This window comes from Elephas maximus, chromosome 3, assembly GCF_024166365.1.
Source record: "Elephas maximus indicus isolate mEleMax1 chromosome 3, mEleMax1 primary haplotype, whole genome shotgun sequence".
Taxonomy (NCBI): Eukaryota; Metazoa; Chordata; class Mammalia; order Proboscidea; family Elephantidae; genus Elephas; species Elephas maximus.
The window spans coordinates 169,815,429-169,836,511 of NC_064821.1; the positions used below are offsets into that span (position 1 = coordinate 169,815,429).

At 38.0% G+C, this 21,083-nt stretch overlaps 2 protein-coding genes across 7 annotated transcripts in view; one reads left to right on the forward strand and one right to left on the reverse strand.

Annotated features, from left to right (window-relative positions):
* DRAM2 (DNA damage regulated autophagy modulator 2) overlaps positions 1–21,083 on the forward strand; it is a 38,373-nt gene that overhangs the window by 738 nt on the left and 16,552 nt on the right. The window contains exons 2-7 of one of the 6 annotated variants that reach the window (XM_049880103.1): positions 354–421; positions 1,636–1,699; positions 5,634–5,722; positions 6,834–6,993; positions 12,287–12,354; positions 13,557–13,696. In XM_049880103.1, the coding sequence (XP_049736060.1) occupies positions 6,863–6,993; positions 12,287–12,354; positions 13,557–13,696 (339 nt within the window). In that variant the 5' untranslated portion in view covers positions 354–421; positions 1,636–1,699; positions 5,634–5,722; positions 6,834–6,862. Of the gene's footprint in view, positions 1–353; positions 422–1,635; positions 1,700–5,633; positions 5,723–6,833; positions 6,994–12,286; positions 12,355–13,556; positions 13,697–21,083 lie in introns of those variants that run through there. The other 5 variants (XM_049880104.1, XM_049880106.1, XM_049880105.1 and 2 more) reach the window with 5 other exon arrangements.
* RBM15 (RNA binding motif protein 15) overlaps positions 13,438–21,083 on the reverse strand; it is a 1,133,685-nt gene continuing 1,126,039 nt past the window's right edge. Inside the window, exon 3 of the transcript XR_007516752.1 lies at positions 13,438–13,448. The gene's annotated coding sequence lies outside the window, so the exon portion shown is untranslated. The remainder of the gene's footprint in view (positions 13,449–21,083) is intronic.

The window sequence follows — 21,083 nt, forward strand, 5'->3', positions numbered from 1 at the left end:
TTACGATACATTGGTAAAACACAGGAAACACACCCCAGAAATAATTTTCCCAATTCTCTCAAATTTTAATTTGTAAATTAGTACCCAAATGGAGCTCTGTAATTTGGATTCTCCCCATTTCTCCGTGTAGCATTTGATCCAGTTTATAAAAGAAAACTTGCTTAACTTTGTAGATTTGTTAGGATTTAACCATAACAAGATTACATTTGTCAAGCGGCTAAGTTACATTTTAGAAAAATCACCATTTTCTTTGCTTTGGACCTGATAGTTTTGTGTACCTCTAAAAGAAGCTTTGGGGCTTCCTCTCTTGTTCACTTGGAATATCCAGAATCTATCTTCTTCTTATTTTTCAGCAGTGATTACTGAAAGGAGACAGCAAAAGGAATTCCTGGGATTTAAACATTTGTGAAATTTAAAAATTGTAAGTGCATTTCTGATTCCTACAACTTCAAAGAAAGCATAGATGATAAGTGAGAGATGCAGGAACATTTCGTTAGAACAAACTTGCTCCTGTGTGGAGGTTATTCCTGCATATTTTCGAACAATTTGAAAGGTTTCTTGAGCTAAAAAAAGCTATTAACCATTAAAGCTCTAATTTTGCTTGTTTAGCAGTTACCCAGCCAGACTTCCAGCTTTGCAAGGTGAAAAGACATGAGCAGTAGCAGTCTTCTTTTCCTGGTTCAAGCACTTAAATTTCACAGTTTTCTTTAGCAATCTGGTAATGCGTTTTAAGCCCTGCGGAAGTGGAATCCCTAAATGGAGCCCTGGTGGTGCAGTGGTTAAGAGCTCAGCTGCTAACCAAAAAGTCCGCAGTTCAAATCCAGTAGCCACTACTTGGAAACTATTGGACAGTTCTACTCTGTCCTGAAGGGTCACTATGAGTCAGAATCAACTCGATATTGGGTTTGGTTTTTTGATTTTCTCCTCTAAACTGTCAGTTTAAACAACTGGAATCTTTAAAGCCAAAGGAGATACAAATCCAAGATGATGCATTCAGAAAAAGAATTAAGCATTGTCATTCTCATACCTATGACTAGTTACAGCTGTACCAAATTAATAAATCAGCTGGTATTTATTATATGCTTATCCTGTTTCATTGTGCAGAATCACCCTTTGAGATGCCTGCTTTACAGATTAGACTACCACAGTTTAGTTAGAGAAGTTAACTTGCTTGAAATCATACAAGTGGGAAGTGGTAAAGCTAGGATTTGCATTTAGATAAACGCGATATCAGCTTGTATTCTTTCCATTGGATCACACACTAGCTATTTAAGCATTTTATTTTGCTTAAACTTGTAAGCTACCATTTCCCCCTCATTTTTGCCACTTCTTCTGTCGAAGGATACCCAGTGTTTTTCTTTTATCCTTTTGAGACCAGTGAAAGGTGTCTGATGTGAGAAAGGATAAAGAATTTGATATTCTAGAATTAAAATATTACTCAATTCCATGTAGTACAATATCATTATTAAAAAAAAAAAAGTATCAACTCTTTAAGGAGAATAACCTACAGACAATGCTGTAGCATAGTGTTCTGCCCATGAGCAATATTGGTGCATGAACTTGAAGTTGTGCATATGTTTAAAATCATGTGGATTGAAACAGCAACCTCTTTTTTTCTTTGTATGGGACTTTGAGAGCTTACAGAAAGTGCAGATTTGGGCAGATCTGAAGACTGACATTGTGTAAACTCATACAACAGGTAATTCATCTTTCACTTTCTAAAGGGGGAACAAACATTTATTGACCACCTATGATAGTACCTTGGAAACCCTGGTGACGTAGTGGTTGAGAGCTATGGCTGCTAACCAAAAGGTCGGCAGTTCGAATCTACCAACTGCTCCTTGGAAACCATATGGGGCAGTTCTACTCTGTCCTATAGGGTTGCTAAGAGTTGGAATAGACTTGACGGCAATGGGGTTTTTCTTTTTTTTGTATGTAGTACCTTACATATATCATCTCATTTAGTACTTGAGTAAACCTCTATGAGGGGGCTATTTTAGACCATTTAACAGATGATATTAATAAAACCTACCATTTATTATGCGTCAGCGATGTGTTTAGTGTTTTGCTTGTGCTACGGAAGTGGAATCCCTATAATACTGTCCAGCTCAGTCCAATAGAACTTTTCCACATGATGGAAATATTCTGTGTCTTCACTATCCTATGTAGTAACATTAGGCATATTTGGCTGGCTACTGAGCACTTGCAATGTGACTAGTGCAACTGAGGAACTGAATTTTTAAATTTTATTTAATTTTAATAAATTTAAATGGCCATGTATGGCTTATGGCTACTATATTGGACAGTACAGCCTGTACTGATGATATTATTTCCATTTTTCAAAGGAGAAACTGGCACAGAGAGTTCTGAAACTTGTCTAAGGTCACACAACTTTGTAAAAAAAAAGTTTTTGAGCAGAGAAATGCTTTAGAAATATTAATTTGGCAATATATATAGGATGGATAGATGGGAAGAAAAAAAGCACTTTGGCTGAAAGAACTAAAAATCTGAATCGAGTGATTCCAGTGGGAACTGGAAGAGATGGTTGCAAATGACTTACAGAGGTAGAATTACCATCCCTTAGTGACATCATGTGAAGGCTTTGGAAGAGAGAACCTAAGGTTACTCTAGATAAGCTAGAAAAATGGTAATACTGTTTATTGATATAGAACAGTCATGAGCTGTTTTGGGAATGAAGGGGATTTGTTTCTGGCTGTTCTTTCAAGAAAGATTTATTGAGTGATTACTATGAGTAAACCCTCTGCTAGGCTTATGTGGAGAAATGGAGTCCCTTATCAAGGATATTATCCACTTAAGGCACTCTCATAAATTTTTATGCAGTAGAATATAGTGGGAAACCCTGGTGACGTAGTGGTTAAGTCCTACGGCTGCTAACCAAAGGGTCGGCAGTTCACATCCAACAGGCGCTCCTTGGAAACTCTACGGGGCAGTTCTACTCTGTCCTTTAGGGTCACTATGAGTTGGAATCGACTTGACGGCACTGGATTTGGTTTTTTGTTTTGGTTTAGAATATAATGAGCTGTAAGTGATGTGCACAGTCAAATATTCTCAGAGGAAGGAATGCTAATTTCCAGAAGCAAAAGAATTAGAGAACATTGTGTGCAGAAGGGAAACCCTGGTGGCATAGTGGTTAAGTGCACCTACAGCTGCTAACCTAGAGGTCTGCAGTTCAAATCCGCCAGGCGCTCCTTGGAAACTCTATGGGACAGTTCTACTCTGTCCTGTAGGGTCGCTATGAGTTGAAATCGATTTGACGGCGGTCGGTTTTGGGTTTTGGTGTGCAGAAGATGGCATTTGAGCTCGGTGTTGATGAATAGGGAGCCTTGGTGGCACAGTGGTAAAGAATGACAACTGCTAACTAAAAAGGTTGACAGTTTGAATCCGCCAGCAGCTCCTTGGAAACCATGTAGGGCACTTCTGCTCTGTCCTTTACAGTCTCTAGTTTGGTTTGATGAGTAGGAAGAATTTGGACCTACAAAAGCAATAAAAGGGGTTGGGGGATGGGAAACTATGTTTTTGGCAAAGGAGTGGACAGAATGTTTTGAAAATCTCTTTTGCCAAAACACTTAAATGCTGAATAAAGTATATTAGCTTTTTAAATGCATCGCTTATGTTGTGGGAAAGAAAGGGAAATTCCCAGGACTGAAAACCCAGAGAGAAAGCTAAACCAGAGTGGTAAACTGGCATTGTGGCTCCTTTTGGGGCATTTGGCTGATAGCAGAAATAAAGCACCCAAGATAGAGAGATAGGCTTCAGACGGCTGAACCTCCCAGGTACACAGCTCTACGTGGTACCATTCACATGGTCATCTGTGTAAATGGTACCTGTGTTTCAGGGTGATATTTTCATAAAATATAAATGTTTTTGCTTGAAATTGTATAACTTATGGCCTTGGAAAACTACCTCCTCCAAGTTGAGCCGGGACCCTCAAAAGTCTACCTACTCAGTGAGAGGTGGGTTAGAAAAATATCTCCCTCCTGGCAAAGGAGATGGTAAAGAAATGTGTTCATTTTTTTGCCTCAGTTCCAGGTGGGGGAATAAAGACACCAGCTGAGAACTTGAAACTCGGGTGTGCCATCACTCAGATTCAAGGTTAAAATTTCCATACCTACATGTTCCAAAAAAACTGGAAACCCAAGGGGTCAAAAGTTGGCTCAGGTTGGTAATATGCCAGGGTGCCTGAAAAAAATAAACACAAACCCTCTATGGAATGACTCACCATTAATCTAAACTTTTTAGAATACATCTAAATTAATATCATCTAAATACAAACTCATGGTCAGAAACCATAAAACACATGTGCAGGGGTTGGCCGAACTGACAAATAATGGAACGCGACTCCTGAGAACTTTAGACTGGGGTTATCAGAAACAAATTGATGTTTAAAGAAATAAAACATAAACAATTAAAAACAAGGTTTGAGAAGTAATTAAAAAATATGGAAAGTAAGAATTATTGTCTTAGAAACCTATGTTAAGGAAACCATTATGGAATCTTGGCAAGAAATCGTGGTAACTAAATAAATAAAGGGGGAAAAGTAGATGAAGTGTTAAGGACTAACAAAGAAAAGAAGTGTATAGGAAAAGAGGAGATTGTGATAATTCAGGCAGGAAATGACTCAACTCAAGCCTAAAATGGTGACTTTAGGAATAGAGGAAAAGGAACTTATTTAGCAAGATGTGAATGTACAGATTTAGTAACAAATCAGATGACCAGGCTAAGTGACAAGTAAAAGTCAAAAGCGATTGAAATTTCATTATTTGGAAGGTCCGTCTGTGATGAGGAAGCTGAGCACAGTGGAGGATTGTGACAGTAAGAGCTGTGAATTTTATAAACTTCATGGCAAATAATTTTAGTTCATCAAACCATGAGAAGATGCTCCTCCAAACATGAAATTATTTGCATGTGCCTAGAAATAATTTGCTGTAATTTTTAAAACTGAATTCATTTTTTAAAAATTAATTGCGTAAAGATACGTTAATTCTGTAGGAGAATCAAAAGGGGGGGAATGCAGAACAGAATTTCAAAAACTCATGGCAGCTGGACGAACCCCTGAAACTATTGCCCTGAGATAATCTTTAAACCTTAAACCAAAAGTGTCCCCTGAAGTCTTCTTAAAACCAAGCAATAGTTTAGCTTAACTAGTAAAGAATGTCAGCCTTGAACATTATACTCTTATGAATATCTATCTGTATGGATCAAATTGACAACAACTTGAAAAATTAACTAGGAACCTTAGGGGGCAGTGAGTTAATAGGGAAGAAAAACTTGGAAAAGGAGGGTGAAAATGGTTACGTGACTCCGAGAATGTAATCAAAGTTACTAAATTGTATGTGTAGAAATTGTTGAATTAGTGTATGTTCTGCTGTGTATATTCTCAACAACAACAAAAGTAAAACAAATTAAAAAAAGTAAAAAAGATGTTACTGTTTTCTAAAATTCACATTATTGGCTCCTTATTACTTAACAACAACCTCAGCCTGGGATTTAAGGAAGAAAGCAGTGATGTGTGGGGTGTGTGTGTATATGTATCTCTATGTATGTGCATGTATATATACATATATACATGTATGTATGTACGTATTTCGACCTTTTTTTTTCTTCTCATGTAGGAGCTGGAAATATAATGGTGAACAAAACAGTTGATTCCTGCTGTCACAGAACTTAAAATTTAGTGAGGAAGAGAAAACCAAACAAGCAAGTAAACAGTTAAATGTGATAAGTGTCTCAGTTGGGCAGATAAATGGAGCTAGTGCAAACAAAGGGACTCTGAGCTGAAGCTAGAAGGATTGGGACCTAAAAGATGCATAGGAGTTAACCGGTGGTAGTGGGGGGAGGGAGGGTGGTAGCATTGTACTCTATCATGCAGACAGAAATGGCAATATATGGAGATCTAAAGGTTTGCAAGAGAGCAAGGCCCGTTTGAAGATCTGAAAGAAGTTTGGTCTGGCAGTATAGCATAATAATTTGCAATTAAAGAGCCTGGGTTTGAATCCTTTGTCTACTACTTTCTAGCCCTGTGACCTTAGGCAATTCTCTTAGCATCTTTATAATTCTTTTGAATTATATGCTTGTAATTTTTTTTTTTTAATTATAAATGAAGTGTTTAAAATGCTTAATTGTTGACACATAGTAAACACTAAATGTTTGCCTTTATAATGGTAAAATGGCTAGAGCAAGGAATTGGGAGCAAACAGAGTGGCCGAAGATGAATATAGAAAGATAGAGACCAGGTGATGCCAGGATTTTGTAGACCATATTAAGGAGGAAAAATGACTTGTATGGGCACAGGGACGGTGTTGAAGGATTCTTCATAGGAAAGTAATGTAGTCAGATTGGCATTTTAGAAGTATCACATGGTTTTAGAGTGGAGCCTAGGGATTCTTCATAGGAAAGTAATGTAGTCAGATTGGTATTTTAGAAGTATCACGTGGTTTTAGAGCGGAGCCTAGACTGGTTGTGGTCAAGACTGGAGGAGGACAATTTAGGAGATTATTAAATCTGGCCAAGAGATGATGGTGGTTTAGATAGATAAGTGGTAGTGAAGATAGAAGGGATAGAAATTTAGAAGATAGAACAAACATTATTTGGTGCTTGCTTACATGTGGGAAGATGAGGAAGACAGAAGGTTCAGACTGGGGGAAGTGAGTGAATCCTGATTTTGCTTACTGAGAAAGGGAGGGAGAACAGGGTTGGGGGATGGTGTGCGGGATGATTTCAGAAGTGGACAGTTCAGCGTGTTAACTGCCAAGATAGTGGGAATGGATGGCTAATGTGGAACAGAGGAAACCCTTGCAAATTATCTTTTCTAGACTTTTCTGCTTCAGAAGACCTGTTTGAGATGTGGTGGTTTCAGCAAGGCCTCAGTTTTCTCCCTTCAGCTCTTGTAATCTGGACTGCTGCAGCTTTCATCTTTTCATACATTACTGCAATAACACTCCATCATGTCGACCCTGTTTTGCCTTATATCAGGTGAGTGAAATGTATTATTTTTATGGGAAAAATCCTTATTTTACGTCTCATTCATATTTTAAATAGAAGCCAATTTTTTTTTTTAATTGTGCTTTAAGTCAAAGTTTACAAATCAAGTCAGCCTCATACAAAAATGTATATATGCCTTGCTGTATATTTCTAGTTGTTCTCCCCCTGGTGAGACAGCACACTCCTTCCCTCCACTCTATTTTCGTGTTCATTCGGCCAGCTTCTGACCCCTTCTGCCCTCTCGTCTCCTCTCCAGACAGGAGCTGGCCACATAGTCTCATGTGTCTACTTGATCCAAGAAGCTCACTCTTCACCTGTAAGAAGCCAGTGTTTAATGTCGATATTTTAAAATTCAGATTTTCTGTTGGCATTGTGAAAATAAAGAGAACTTAAAAAGGAGCTTGTATTTGGCTCTTTCTATGTAGTTTTTTATGTAGTAGAGAAATATGGAGACAGAGGGATAAGATTCAGTTAGTGAATTGTGACACCTTTAGTGCCTTGTCTTCCAAATAAATATTTGAGGTTATCTCAGAAGAAAGAATTGGAATTATTCTCCTCTGAAAATTAAAAAATGCTGCAAACAATACCAATAATTTTAAAAGATACTGATAATGATAAATATTTATTGGTCTGCTTACTATGTGCTAAATAATGTTCTAAGAATTCTTATGTCGTCAATAATTGAAACTTTACAACAACCTTTTGAAGTAGGAACTGTTATCCTCATTTTAGAGAGGAGGAAATGAGGTCCAGAGAGGTTATTTGCCTAAGAGCATAGAACTTGTAAACGTTTGAGCCAAGATTCCAAACTACCATTTGCTGTACAGTCTATGCCCATTCATGGTGACCCCATGTGTATCACAGCAGAACTGTGCTCAACAGGGTTTTCAGTGGCTGATTTGTTAGAAGCCAGGATTCGAACCCAGGTAATTTGACCCTAGAGACTGCGTTCTTTCTCTTTATATTTTGCCTTGGCCTTTCTGACAGATTAACTATTCAAAGTTTATCAGTAGTGTATTTGAAATTTCAAAACTGCTAATGATGGAAGCATGGCTACTCAGTTGCATATGCTATGTTCATAACTCCCTTTTTCTCTAGTTAAAAAAGCAACATGTGGACATTATAACAAATATAAGCCATATCAGAGTGATTATAAAATAAAAAGTGAAAGTCCTTTCCCACACCCTTCCAGTGCCTGCTGCCCAGAGATGATTCATGGTTTGGTCAGTCTCCTTCCAGAGTTGGGTTTGATTTGTCATGTGTGTTTTTACAAAACTCTTTCTCTCTCCCTCTCCCTCTCCTTTTCCTTTACCTCTCTTCTTTTCTTCACCTTTTACTTTTTTTGAATTTTTTGGTTTTGTTTCATTTTTAAAAAATGACATAGACAAATCGCTTATTTTTATTTATTTTTTTCTGTTACAAAATGCTGTATTGAAGATACCATTGCCTGTAACTTTACATACTTGTGCTTATATTTATGTGACATAGGTTCCTAGGAGTAGAATTGCTGAATAGGTAATATGACATCATCATTTTTAATTTGGTGCTTGCCAGATACCCTGCTAAACTGGTTGCATCAATTTATGTTCTTACAAGCAACATAAGAAAAACCAGGATCATTATAAACGGTTTCTGCAGTTAACTAAAGTTTAAACTTTTATATAAAAGTTAAAAGAATTACGTAAGGAGGGGAGGTTCCGAAAATGTCGTCTTTAAAATACCATAATTGAATATGATTTAGCAATTACAGCTTTCTCTTCAAAATGATTTCACCTGGGGTGTGGTTAGGTCCGAAAAAAGTATTCAGCTTCTGTATGAGGCCTTTGAAACATCCTGTCTCCATGGAACTACCAAATGAAATATATATATATGTATGTTCTTTTAAATGTATAAATGTATACATTTGTATAAAAATATGTAAATACATATACATATACGGAGCCCTGGTGGTGCAGTGGTTAAGCGCTATGGCTGCTAACCAAAAGGTTAGCAGTTCAAATCCACCAGCTGCTCCTTGGAAACCCTATGGGGCAGTTCTGCTCTCTCCTATAGGGTCACTGTGAGTCGAAATTGACTCGATGGAAACGGGTTTGGTTTGGTTCATATGTATATATATGTATATATATCTACATCTGTATATCTATCTAATGCTTTAGCTTGTTCTTGTTGCGGTTTCATTTATTCATTTTTCACCCTCTGTAAAATAACCTTTCCACCACCTACATTTGTTTCCACAATGGTATGGCACAAAGAACATAAACAAATTAGGTACACTTTGGGAAGATTTATAAAACCCAAAAATGTTTTAGAATTTAATGTCCTGATTCTAGGAATAATTTGGCAAATAATCACTGTTTATTACTTTGCTAGAGAAATAAGTACTTAAGGAGCCAGTCCATTCTTCAGTAACTCTGAGAAAAGATACATACTTAAGGTTCATGAGGGTTCTTCATTATTTTTTCCCCTTCTGAGACCTTGTCTGTTTCCATTTTAAAGAACTTTTAATAATTTGCTTAAAAGGCTGTTGGGTTCTTTTTCAGAGTTTCAGTTCTTTGATGGTATTGCATGTGATTATCTGATGACACCCTAGACACTTCCTTTTCTGCCCAGCCCTTTTGCCTTTTTTTTTTCCCCGCTTATGAGCTTAGTATTACCCAGGAATCTTTCTCCAACAATCTAATATGTTTAAACTCAATAGCAGTCATTTTTACTTAGGCTCATTTCCTTCATCTGCCAAATGATTAAATTACACTAGATAGTCTCCTGTCTTGGAAGAAGTGCAACCAGAATGCTCCTTAGAAGCAAGGATGGCGAGACTGCGTCTTACATACTTTGGACATGTTGTCAGGAGGGATCTGCCCCTGGAGAAGGACATCATGCTTGGCAGAGTACAGGGTCAGTGGAAAAGAGGAAGACCCTCAACAAGGTGGACTGACACAGTGGCTGCAACAATGGGCTGAAGCATAACAACAATTGTAAGGATGGCTCAGGACCAGGCAGTGTTTCTTTCTGTTGTGCATAGGGTAGCTATGAGTCAGAACCGACTTGACGGCACCTAACAGCAACAAGGAGATGGTCTCCAAGGTTCCTTTTCTGTTACTAGACCCTATCCAAAGGATTTAGTTGTTATAACCGTAAAAACCTGTTAACCAAACCTATTGCCGTTGAGTCAATTCTGACTCATAGCGACCCTACCGGACAGAGTAGAATGGCCCCACAGGGTTTCCAAGGAGCACCTGGTGGATTTGAACTGCCGACCTTTTGGTTAGCAGCCGTAGCACTTAGCCACTATACCACCAGGGTTTCCGAAAGGCATGACCAAATGTAAATTTCACTTCAAAGGCAACTGGACTACAAGCAGGTGCCCCAGTGAAGTGCATGACTATCCGCTGGGTGCAAGAAGAAAATATCGAAACCTCTTCATGTATTTTTTAATTAAAAAAAGATATTTAAAATTGACTAATATTTAATATGGAGCCCCAGTGGCAAAGTGGTTAAGAGCTCAGGCTACTAACCAGAAGGTTGGCCGTTGGAATCTACCAGCTGCTCCTTGGAAACGCTATGGGTCAGTTCTCCTGTGCCGTATAGAGTCGCTATAAGTCAGAATCGACTCGATGGCACACAACAACAACAACAACAACTTTTAATATAAAAAAAGTATATATACATAACAACTTTTAATATATGGAATGGTAATATAACAAATACATGTATTTTGAGATGACATGCTCAGACATTTTTCTGATGGTCTGTGATCAAAGCAGTTTAGTAGCCATTGGGTTGAATGAAGTACCATGCTGATGAAGTCATGGGCATGGCTGTTTTAATTTGTTGGCCAATTTATGTCTTTGTTTCAGGGCCAAAAGATGGGGCACCCTTAACCAGCCATCTTGGAAATGTGTGCTTTTACTTATTTATGGGATAATCTAAAATGGGAACATCATTTGGAGTACAACTATTAAAATTATGGATTTTTTTTTTCTGATTAAAAGAAAAATTCATACCTTGTGGACATTTGGAAGGCAGAAGAAAAAAAGAACAACCCATAATCCCACACTCTGAAGAGAATCAAAGTGTAACAAAATCATTTATATCATTTATTATTCTTTTACTGTTTTTCCTTCACAAATACATTGTTTTTGTTTCTTTTTCTATTTTCATTAATGAGAATTTTTTTTTAATTGCAGATTTTTATTAAGAAAAAGACTCCTAGAACTTTAGAGCTCAAAGAACCAATCCTTAAAATTTATGTTTGATACTTTCCTTTTCTTAAAACCCCCAATCCACATGTTCACCAGACCTTACGGATTCCTTAGCAGCCATGACTATTTCTTTTTTATTTCCATTACATTGCCTTAGCTGAGAATCCTTATTAGTTCTTTACTACTCTATTGAAGGCCCAAGCTTTTGTCTTTTTAATTTTTGTAGTAGGTTGAGGGAAAGGAAAAGCACTATCATTCACTGGGTGTCTCTCATGTGCTTGCTACTATGCTAGAACTTTTCATTTATTACTCCATGCTTCATTTCATTGTTTTGTTGATCCTGTGAACTGGGAGGGTCCACCAGCCACTCCTTGAAAACCTTATGGGGCAGTTCGACTCTGCCCTATAGGGTTGCTATGAGTCAGAATCGATTCGACGGCAATGGGTGGACAGAATGCTGTGGTAGTCATTAATTGTCTGCTAGAGGAGGTGGTAAAGACAGTAGAAAAGAGGGGACTCAAAACTGGTCTTGAACGTAAGCTCCATGAGGGCAGGGGCTTTGTCCATTTTCCTTGCCACTGTATTTCTGTCCATAAATGTGCCTGGCATATGGTAAGTGCTTGGTTAGTATTTTTATTTTAATTAATCTTTGAATAATGATTAGGTGTTAATTGAATTCTAGGCAGAGTCAGCGCAGGTACAAAAAGGTAGAATTGTGAAAGGGCCTGTGATCTTTAGGGAATCTTTTGGTGAGACAGATAAACACTCCTGCCTGACTGATGGTAAGTCAGTAACATAATCGTAACACACCAAATATAACTTTTTTGTTTTATCAATTTATATTGATTTCTGTTATGTGGGAAAGAAATAACCTTTAAGCAATGTGAGAAGAAAGTGAAGTAGGCAGATATCTGTGAGCGCAAGTTTCCATGTTCTCTTCATAAAATGATATAAGAATTGAACTTTTGGACCGATAAGAGACATAGGGTTTGAAGTAATTCCTGTTACTTCTTGTTGCTCAGAAGAAATACCCCTGTATATCTTACGTGAGAAATCCACATTCCTTCTTCTTTTTCTTTCAGTGACACTGGTACAGTAGCTCCAGAAAAATGCTTGTTTGGGGCAATGTTAAATGTTACTGCAGTTCTATGTAAGTAATGAGAGCGATCTCAAGGATTAAAAATAATAGCTAAATTGCTATTTTCCTTTTTAAAGCTTATTGTCTTACACTGCTTGTACTTTTTAGTTATACCTGAGGGAATGTCATCACTAAATTATTGATCACAGGTTATGCTACTTTAAAAAGAACAATTTCTAGAAATTATAAATTATGGAAATAGATCTTTATTCATCTATAGGGCTACTTAGGTGTTCATCCACATAGAAGTTGTAAAGTATAAGCAAATATTCTTCGAAGCCTTCTTCTTAAGTAATCAGTAGGGGAAAAAGAGCCGTAGATGCAACTGACCACACTAACCTGAACTAAATTCCTTTAGGACAATTAGAAGTTTAGGAGTAGAGGTGGAAGCATGTTTTGATTTCTGAGTGATGTGTTAACTCCAAAGGGATGAAGTTCCTGTGATAGTACTTTTCATTTCTGTTTAGTATTTATATCCTGAACTGAATTTTTATTAATGGTTTGTTAAAATATTTTTTTTTTTCCATTATTTGCTTGGGTCCGAAGTAAATGTCAGGAAAATGATTAAATTTACAGAAATTTTGTCTCATGACTCTGACTTTTCATGAACATGTTGACTACTTAAAGCGTATCTTTATTACTTTTTCTACACTGCTGAGTTCTTGGGCAATATTTTTGCAATGGAAAGTTCATTTTGGCCCTTCCTTGCCTAATAAGATGGTAAAGTGGCTTTTTTCCCCTCTATAATTGGGCACTGTATCTAATTGAATGCTGTATCTGATTGAGCCAAGTTGTAGTAAATTTGAAAGAGAATGATATGAGTGAAGTAATGATCTTTTGAGCTATCTTTTTTGTCGATGACCATTTTATCCATATTCTAGAACTAGTCACTTTTGACTTTGATGATCATATAAAATATTTTGTGTTTTATGTAGCACATATCATTAAGAGATTTTCAGAAAACATCAAACTTATCTCTTAAGTTTTGTCCTAAATGTTAAAACGATTCAAATGACTTGTTCAGTCAGGCAGTGATATCAATAGGTATATAATGGAACTTTAAAAGTTCTTTAAAATCTACAGGTGTTTTTCTTCTCCGAGGTTAACTTTAAAAGGAAAATCTGTGTTTCTTTAGATTTGTGACCTCTGTGAGCCCTCTCTTGGCAGCTTTCTCCTCGGCCATTACTTTGTTGTTTTTGGATTATCTCCTCCAGGCGTTGCTACCATTTATGTTCGTTACAAGCAAGTCCATGCTCTGAATCCTGACGAGAACCGTATCATCAGATTAAACAAAGCTGGCCTTGTACTTGGATTATTCAGTTGCTTAGGACTTTCTATTGTGGCAAACTTCCAGGTTTGTGTTTTAGCCCAGCATAGATATTTTCCTGAAGTATATAAATACACACGTTAAAAGAGGAAACTGGAAACAATTTCATGCTGCTATTGTTTTTTTCGTTTAACAAAATAGATTCCATTCCCTTTAAATTATTTGACCCTCTTAGAAAAGAACCACATTCATAATTAGAAAAAGACATTCCCAATAATAATGTTAATCTCTTGAACAACTATAAATTATTTCAACTTTTTTCTAGGATCCACAGGACAGTTATCAGACTCTTGATTACAACTCACTTGGGGATTACTGCAAGACCACACAGAGAATTTATGTAGATTATAACTGATACGATTTCAGTTGTCAATATTTTTGAGTTTTTTAAAAAATATGCTTAATAAATTATGTGTAGTCCTTTACCTATTTGACATACTTGTTTAGATATTGGAGCCCTGGTGGCGTAGTGGTTGAGAACTTAGCTGCTAACCAGAAGGTCAGTAGTTCAAATCCACCAGCCGCTCCTGGGAAACCCTATCAGGCAGTTCAACTCTGTCCTCTAGGGCCACTATGAGTCGGAATCAACTCGATGGCAGTGGGTTTAGAGGTTTGTTTACATATTACCATTGGTCGCCTGCGTTCTTAGGTGCCCAGCCCTATATATGAAGAAGTAAAGGGATAATCTGTAACGCCTCCCCCTTTTTCTCAAGTACATCTTGACATTCAAGTAGCAGTCAGCCTTCAACAAGTATAGTAAAACCTGTGAAAGCTATAACCTATGTAAGGCAGAAACCTGTCAGAGAAGGAAATATTTTCCACTAAAATGAGCCATAGAAAAGTGGTAAGACTGCATCCTGTCAAAGGGGGAAAATTTGCAAAACCTGGCAAAACAAGGCAGTCTCGTTGTGTTCCATCTCTCACAGGTTTCACTGTATTTGCAAGCTCTCACATTCTGTTGGTATTCTTTCAGATGAATTTCTGATATTTCGGGCTGCATCCTGGCATATGGTGCTTTTCAACTAATCTCTATGGAGCCTTTATAGTTTCAATGTAGACATTTGATTACATTTTTAGACATTGGATAACCATTCAGACATGTAACTACAAACAATACACCCACTGTACAAATACACATATGTAGATATATTCAGTTTTTGTCTATAATACTTCAGATTGGTCCCTATTTTTCATAGTTTTTTAGTAACGGTTAATACTAGTAGTCTCTATAAGTATGGTCTACGTGAATATTAATTAGGGGAATGCTTACTGTTGTAACACATAAAAAAAAAAAAAAGCCCAAAATTTCAGTCACGTAACACCAGTTTTTCTTACACGAATCCAGTGCAAGTGTTTGTGGTGAGCAGGTGGCTTTCCTCCCACAGTGATTAAGGCACAGGCAGTTCCTGTCTTTGGGCTCTGTCATTCCCTAAGGCCTTTTGTCTTCTGCATCCAGCTGGCTGAAACTGTAAAAGAGAGCATACAGAAAGCACACCGGCTTCTTAAAAGCCTGGGCCTGGAAGTAATTCACAGCATTCCACTGACATGCATATGCTAACCGTTAGCAAGGCAGGGAGATGTAGTCTTATTGGACATTAGTTCCCAGGGACAGCTGTGTACTATGGAAGGGGAGAAATTTTGGTGGACAGCTAGCTAGCTGTCTATGCCACAAATGGGATCCTGCCTTGCCTAATCAGTATTAAAAAATAGATTCTTTGGAATTTTTAGTATACAGATAGTGATTTTCTACTCCAATTGTCCTTTTTTTTTTCCTTATTGTGTATTAGATGAAAGTTTTCAGAGTAAATTAGTTTCTCATTAAACAATACGTATATTGTTTCATTGCATTAGTTGCTGACCCCACGACGACATGTCAATGCTCTTGTCGACCCTGGATTCCCCATTTCCATTCATCCAGCTTTCCTGTCCCCTCAGCCTTCTCATCCTTGCCCCTGGGCTTATGCACCCATTTAGTCTTGTTTTGTTTTATGGGCTTATCTAATCTTTGGTTGAAGGGTGAACTGGAAGAGTGACTTCACTGCTGAGTTACAAGGGTGTCTAGGGGCCATGCTCTCAGGTGTTTTCAGTCTCCATCAGACCAGTGAGTCTGGTCTTTTTTGTGTGTGTGAGTTTGACTTTTGTTCTGAGTTTTTCTCCAGCTCTGTCCGGAACCCTCTTTTGTGGTCTCTGTCAGAGCAGTTGGTGGTGGTAGCTGGGCATCATCTAGTTATGTTAGACTCAGTTGGTGGAGGCTGTGGTAGTTGTACTCCATTAGTCCTTTGGACATATCTTTCCCCTGTGCCTCTGGTTTTCTTCATTCTCTCTTGCTTCAGATGGGCTGGGACCAGTGGAGTATCTGAGATGACTGCTCACAAGCTTTTAAGATCCCGGATGCTACTCACGAAAGTAGAATGTAGAACATTTTCTTCATAAACTGTGTTATGCCAATTGAACTAGATATCCCCTGGGACCATGGTCCCTAGCCCTCAGCCCAGTAATTTGGTCCCTTCAGGGAGTTTGAAAGTGTCTATGAAGCTTCTGTGACTTTGCCTTCATCAAGTTGTGCTGACTTCCCCAGTGTTGTGTACTGTCTTACCTTTCACCAAAGTTTCCACTTATCTGTTGTCTAGTTAGTGTTGTGGTTTTCCCTTCTCACTCCTCGCCTCACTCGTAACCATCAAAAATTGTTTCTTTCTCTGTGTAAACCTTTTCATGAATGTTTATAATAGTGGTCATACAGTATTTGTCCTTTAGTGATTGACTTATTTTACTTGGCATAATGCCGTCCAGATTCATCCATGTCGTGACATGTTTCACAGATTCGTCATTGTTCTTTATCATTGCATAGTATGCCATTGTGTGTGTGTACCACAGTTTGTTTATCCATTCATCTGATGGGCCCTTAGGTTGTTTCCATCTTTTTGCTATCGTAAATAATGCTGCAGTGAATATGGGTGTGCACATGTCTATTTGTGTGATAGCTCTTATTTCTCTAGGGTATATTCCTGTTAGTGGGATTGCTGGATCTTACGGTATTTCTGTTTCTAGCTTTTTAAAGAAGCACTGTATCGTTTTCAAAAATGATAGTGTGTACATAAGAGTTCTAGTCTTCCCACAGCCTCTCCATCGTTTGTTATTGTCTGTTTTTTTGATTCATACCAGTAATGTCAGAGTGAGAAGGTATCTCATTTTAGTTTTGATTTGCATTTGTCTAATGGCTAGTAATCAAGAGTATTTCCTCCTGTGTCTGTTAGCCGCCTGAGTGTCTTCTTTGGTGAAGTGTCTGTTCATATCCTTTGCCCATTTTTTAATTGGATTATTTGTCTTTTTGTTGTAGAGATATTGGATTTTCCTATAGATTTCAGAGATTAGACCTTTGTCAGGTTTGTCATAGCCAAAATATTTTTCCCAGTCTGTAGGTTCTCTTTTTACTTTTTTGGTGAAGTCTTTTGATGAACCATAAATGTTTAGTTTTTAGAAGATCCCGGTTATCTACTCCATCTTCTGGTGTTTGTGTTTTGTTAGTTATGGTTTTACCCTGTTCATGCCATGTGTTTGGGACCCTAGCATTGACCCTATTTTTTTTTTCTATAGTCTTTATAATTTTTGTTTTTATACTTAGGCCTTTGATCCATTTTGAATTAGTTTTTGGGTAGGGTTTGAGGCATGGGTCTTGTTTCATTTTTTTTTACAGATGTAAATCCAGTTTTGCCAATACCAAACCCAGTGCCGTCAAGTTGATTCTGACTCATAGCGACCCTATAGGACAGAGTAGAACTGCCCCACAGAGTTTCCAAGGAGTGTCTGGTGGATTTGAACTGCTGACCCTTTGGTTAGCAGCTGTAACGCTTAACCACTACACCATTTGTTTAAAAAGACTGTTTTTCCCCATTTAATGGACTTCTGGCCTTTGTCAAAGATCAGGTGACCTTAGGTGGATGAATTTACATCTGGGTTCTCTATTCTGTTCCATTGGTCAATGTATCTGTCATACCAGTACCAGAATGTTTTGACTACCAGAGCTGTATAATAGGTCAGGTACTGTGAGGCCTCCTACTTTATTCTTCTTTTTCAGTAGTGCTTTACTTCTCCAGGGCCTCTTTCCTTTCCACATCATGGTAGTGATTAGTTTTTCCATCTCCTTAAAGAACGCTGTTGGTATTTGGATCAGGATTGCATTGTATTTGTAGATTGCTTTCCGGGGTGCTGTGAGTCGGAATCGACTCAATGGCAGTGGGTTTGGTTGGGTAGAATTGACATTTTCACAATTTTGAATCTACCTATTCATGAGCATGGTGTGTTTTTCCATTTATATAGTGTTTTGTAGTTTTTTTTATATAGATCTTTTACATCCCTGGTTAGATTTATTCCTAAGTATTTTATTTTTTTAGGGGCTATTGTAAATGGCATTGCTTTCCTGATTTCCTTTTCATAGTTCTCTTTATTGGTTTATAGGAATAGAACTGATTTTCATATGTTTGTCATGTATCCAGGCACTCTTCTGAAAATTTGTGTTAGTTCCAGCAGTTTTCTTTGGGAGTTTCTAGGGTTCTCTTTGTATAGTATCATATCTTCTGCAAATAGAGATGGTTTTACTTCTTCCTTACCAATTTGGATGCCCTTTATTTGTTTTTGTTACTTTATTGCTCTAGCTAGTACTTTCAGTGCAATGTTAAATAAGAATGATGATAAAGGACATCCTTGTCTTGTTCCTGGTCTCAAGGGGAATGTTTTCAGCATCTCTCCATTGAGAATGATGTTGGCTGTTGGTTTTGTATATAACCAAAAAACCAAACCCATTGCCGTCAAGTCTATTCCAACTCATAGCGACCCTATACGACAGGGTAGAACTGCCCCATAGGGTTTCCAAGGAGGCGCCTGGTGGATTCAAACTGCCAATGTTTTGGTTAGCAGCCATAGCACGTAACCATTACACCACTAGGGTTTCCTTGGTTTTGTATAGATGCCCTTTATTGTGTTGACGAATTTCCCTTCTATTCATATATTATTGAGAATTTTTATCAGGAATGGGTCTTGGACCTTACCAAATACCTTTTCTGCTTCATTTGAGGTGATCAAGTGATTCTTTTATTTATGTGGGGGATTCTGTGATTGATTTTCTTTTTTTATTTTTTATTGTACTTTAGTCGAAGGTTTACAGAACAAACTCGTTTCTCATCAAACAGTTAGTATGCACGTTGTTCTATGATGTTGGTTAACAACCCCACGACATGTCCCCACGACATGTCAACACTCTGCCTTCTCTGCCCTGGGATCTCTGTTACCAGCTTTCCTGTTCCTCCTACCTTCCAGTCCCTGCCCCAGGGCTGGTACGCCCCTTTAGTCTTGTTTTGCTCCTTGGGCCTGTTAAATCTTTGGCTGAAAGATGAGCCTCGGGAGTGGTCTCATGACTGAGCTGAAAGGGTGTCTGGGGGCCATACTCTCAGGGTTTTTCCAGTCTTGGTCAGGCCAGCAAGTCTGGTCTTTTTTTTTTTAGTTAGAATTTTGTTCTACATTTTTCTCTGGCTCTGTCCGGAACCCTGTATTGTGATCCCTGTCAGAGCAGCCAGTCGTGGTAGCCGGGCACCATCTCATTGTTCTGGACTCAGTCTGGTGGAGGCCGTGGTAGATGTGGTGCGTTAGTCCTTTGGACTAATCTTCCCCTTATATCTTTAGTTTTCTTCATTCTTCTTTGCTCCTGAAGGGGTGAGCCCAGTGGAGTATCCTAGATGGCTACTCACAGGCTTTTAAGACCCCAAATGCTACTCATCAAAGTAGAATGTAGAACATATTCTTTATAAACTATGTTATGCCAGTTGAGCTAGATATTCCCTGAGATCATGGTCCCCACAGCCCTCAGCCCAGCAGTTCAGTCCCTCAGAGAGTTTGGATGTGTCTGTGGAGCTAACATGACCTTGCTTGTACAGGTTGTGCTGGCTTCCCCAGTATTGTATAGTGTCTTACCCTTCACCCTCCACTTACCTGTTGTCTATTACTTGTTTTTCCAACCCCACCCCTCCCATCGCTTGTAACCATCAAAGATTGTTTCTTTTTGTATAAACCTTTTCATAAGTATTTACAGTAGTGATCTCATACAATATTTGCCCTTTTGTGATTGACTTATTTCACTCAGCATAATGCCCTCCAGATTCATCCATGTTATGAGATACTTCACAGATTTGTCACTGTTCTTTATTGTTGTATAATACTACACTGTGTGTGTACCATAGTTTGTTTATCCATCCATCTGTTGATGGGCATCTAGAATGTTTCCATCTTTTTGCTATTGTGAACAGTGCTGCAGTGAACATGGGTGTACATATGTCTGTCCGTGTGACTACTCTTATTTTTCAAGGATATATTCCTAGGAGTGGGATTACTGAATCGTATGATATTTCTGTTTCTAGCTTTCTAAGGAAGCACCATATCATTTTCCAAAGTGGTTTTATCATTTTGCATTCTCACCAGCAGTGCATAAGAGTTCCAGTCTCCCTGTAGCCTCTCCAACATCTGTTATTGCCTGTTTTATTGATTTGTGCCAGTGATGCCAGGTGAGATGGTATCTCATTGTGGTTTTGATTTGCATTTCTCTCATGGCTGGAGATCGTGAGCATTTCCTCACGTGTCTGTTGGCCGTTTGAATGTCTTGTTTGGTGAAGTGTCTGTTCACTCCCTTTGCCCATTTTTTAATTGGATTATTTGTCTTTTAGTTGTAGAGGTGTTGGATTTTCTTGTCGATTTTAGAAATTAGAACTTTGTCTGATTTATAATAGCCAAAGTTTTTTTTCCCAGTCTGTAGCTCCTTTTTTACACTTTTCTGAAGCCTTTTGATGAGCATAAGCATTTAATTTTTAGAAGATCCAAGTTACATAGCTTATCCTCTGGAGCTTCTGTGTTGTTGGTTGTGGTTTGTATCCTGTTAGTCTGTGTATTAGGGCCTCTGTTTTTTCTTCTATGAACATCATGGTTTTTGGCTTTATATTTAGGTCTTTGATCTATTTTGAGTTAGTTTTTGTATCTGGTGTGAGATATGGGTCCTGTTTCATATTTTTGAAGATGGACATCCAGCTTTGCCAACACCATTTGTTAAAAAGATTGTCTTTTCTCTATTTGATGGACTTTGGGCCCTTCTTGAAGATCAGTTGACTGTAGGTGGATGGATTAACATCTGGGTTCTCAGTTCTATTCCATTGGTCAATGTATGTGTCATTTACCAGTACCAGACTGTTTTGACTACTGTAGCTGTATAATAGGTTCTGAGGTCAGGTAGTGCGAGTCCTCCTACTTTATTCTTTTTCAGTAGTGCTTTACTTATCCGGGGTTCTTCCCTTTCCATATAAAGTTAATGATAAGTTTTTCTCTCTCTTTAAAGAATGTTGTTGGTATTTTGATCGGTATTGCATTGTATTTGTAA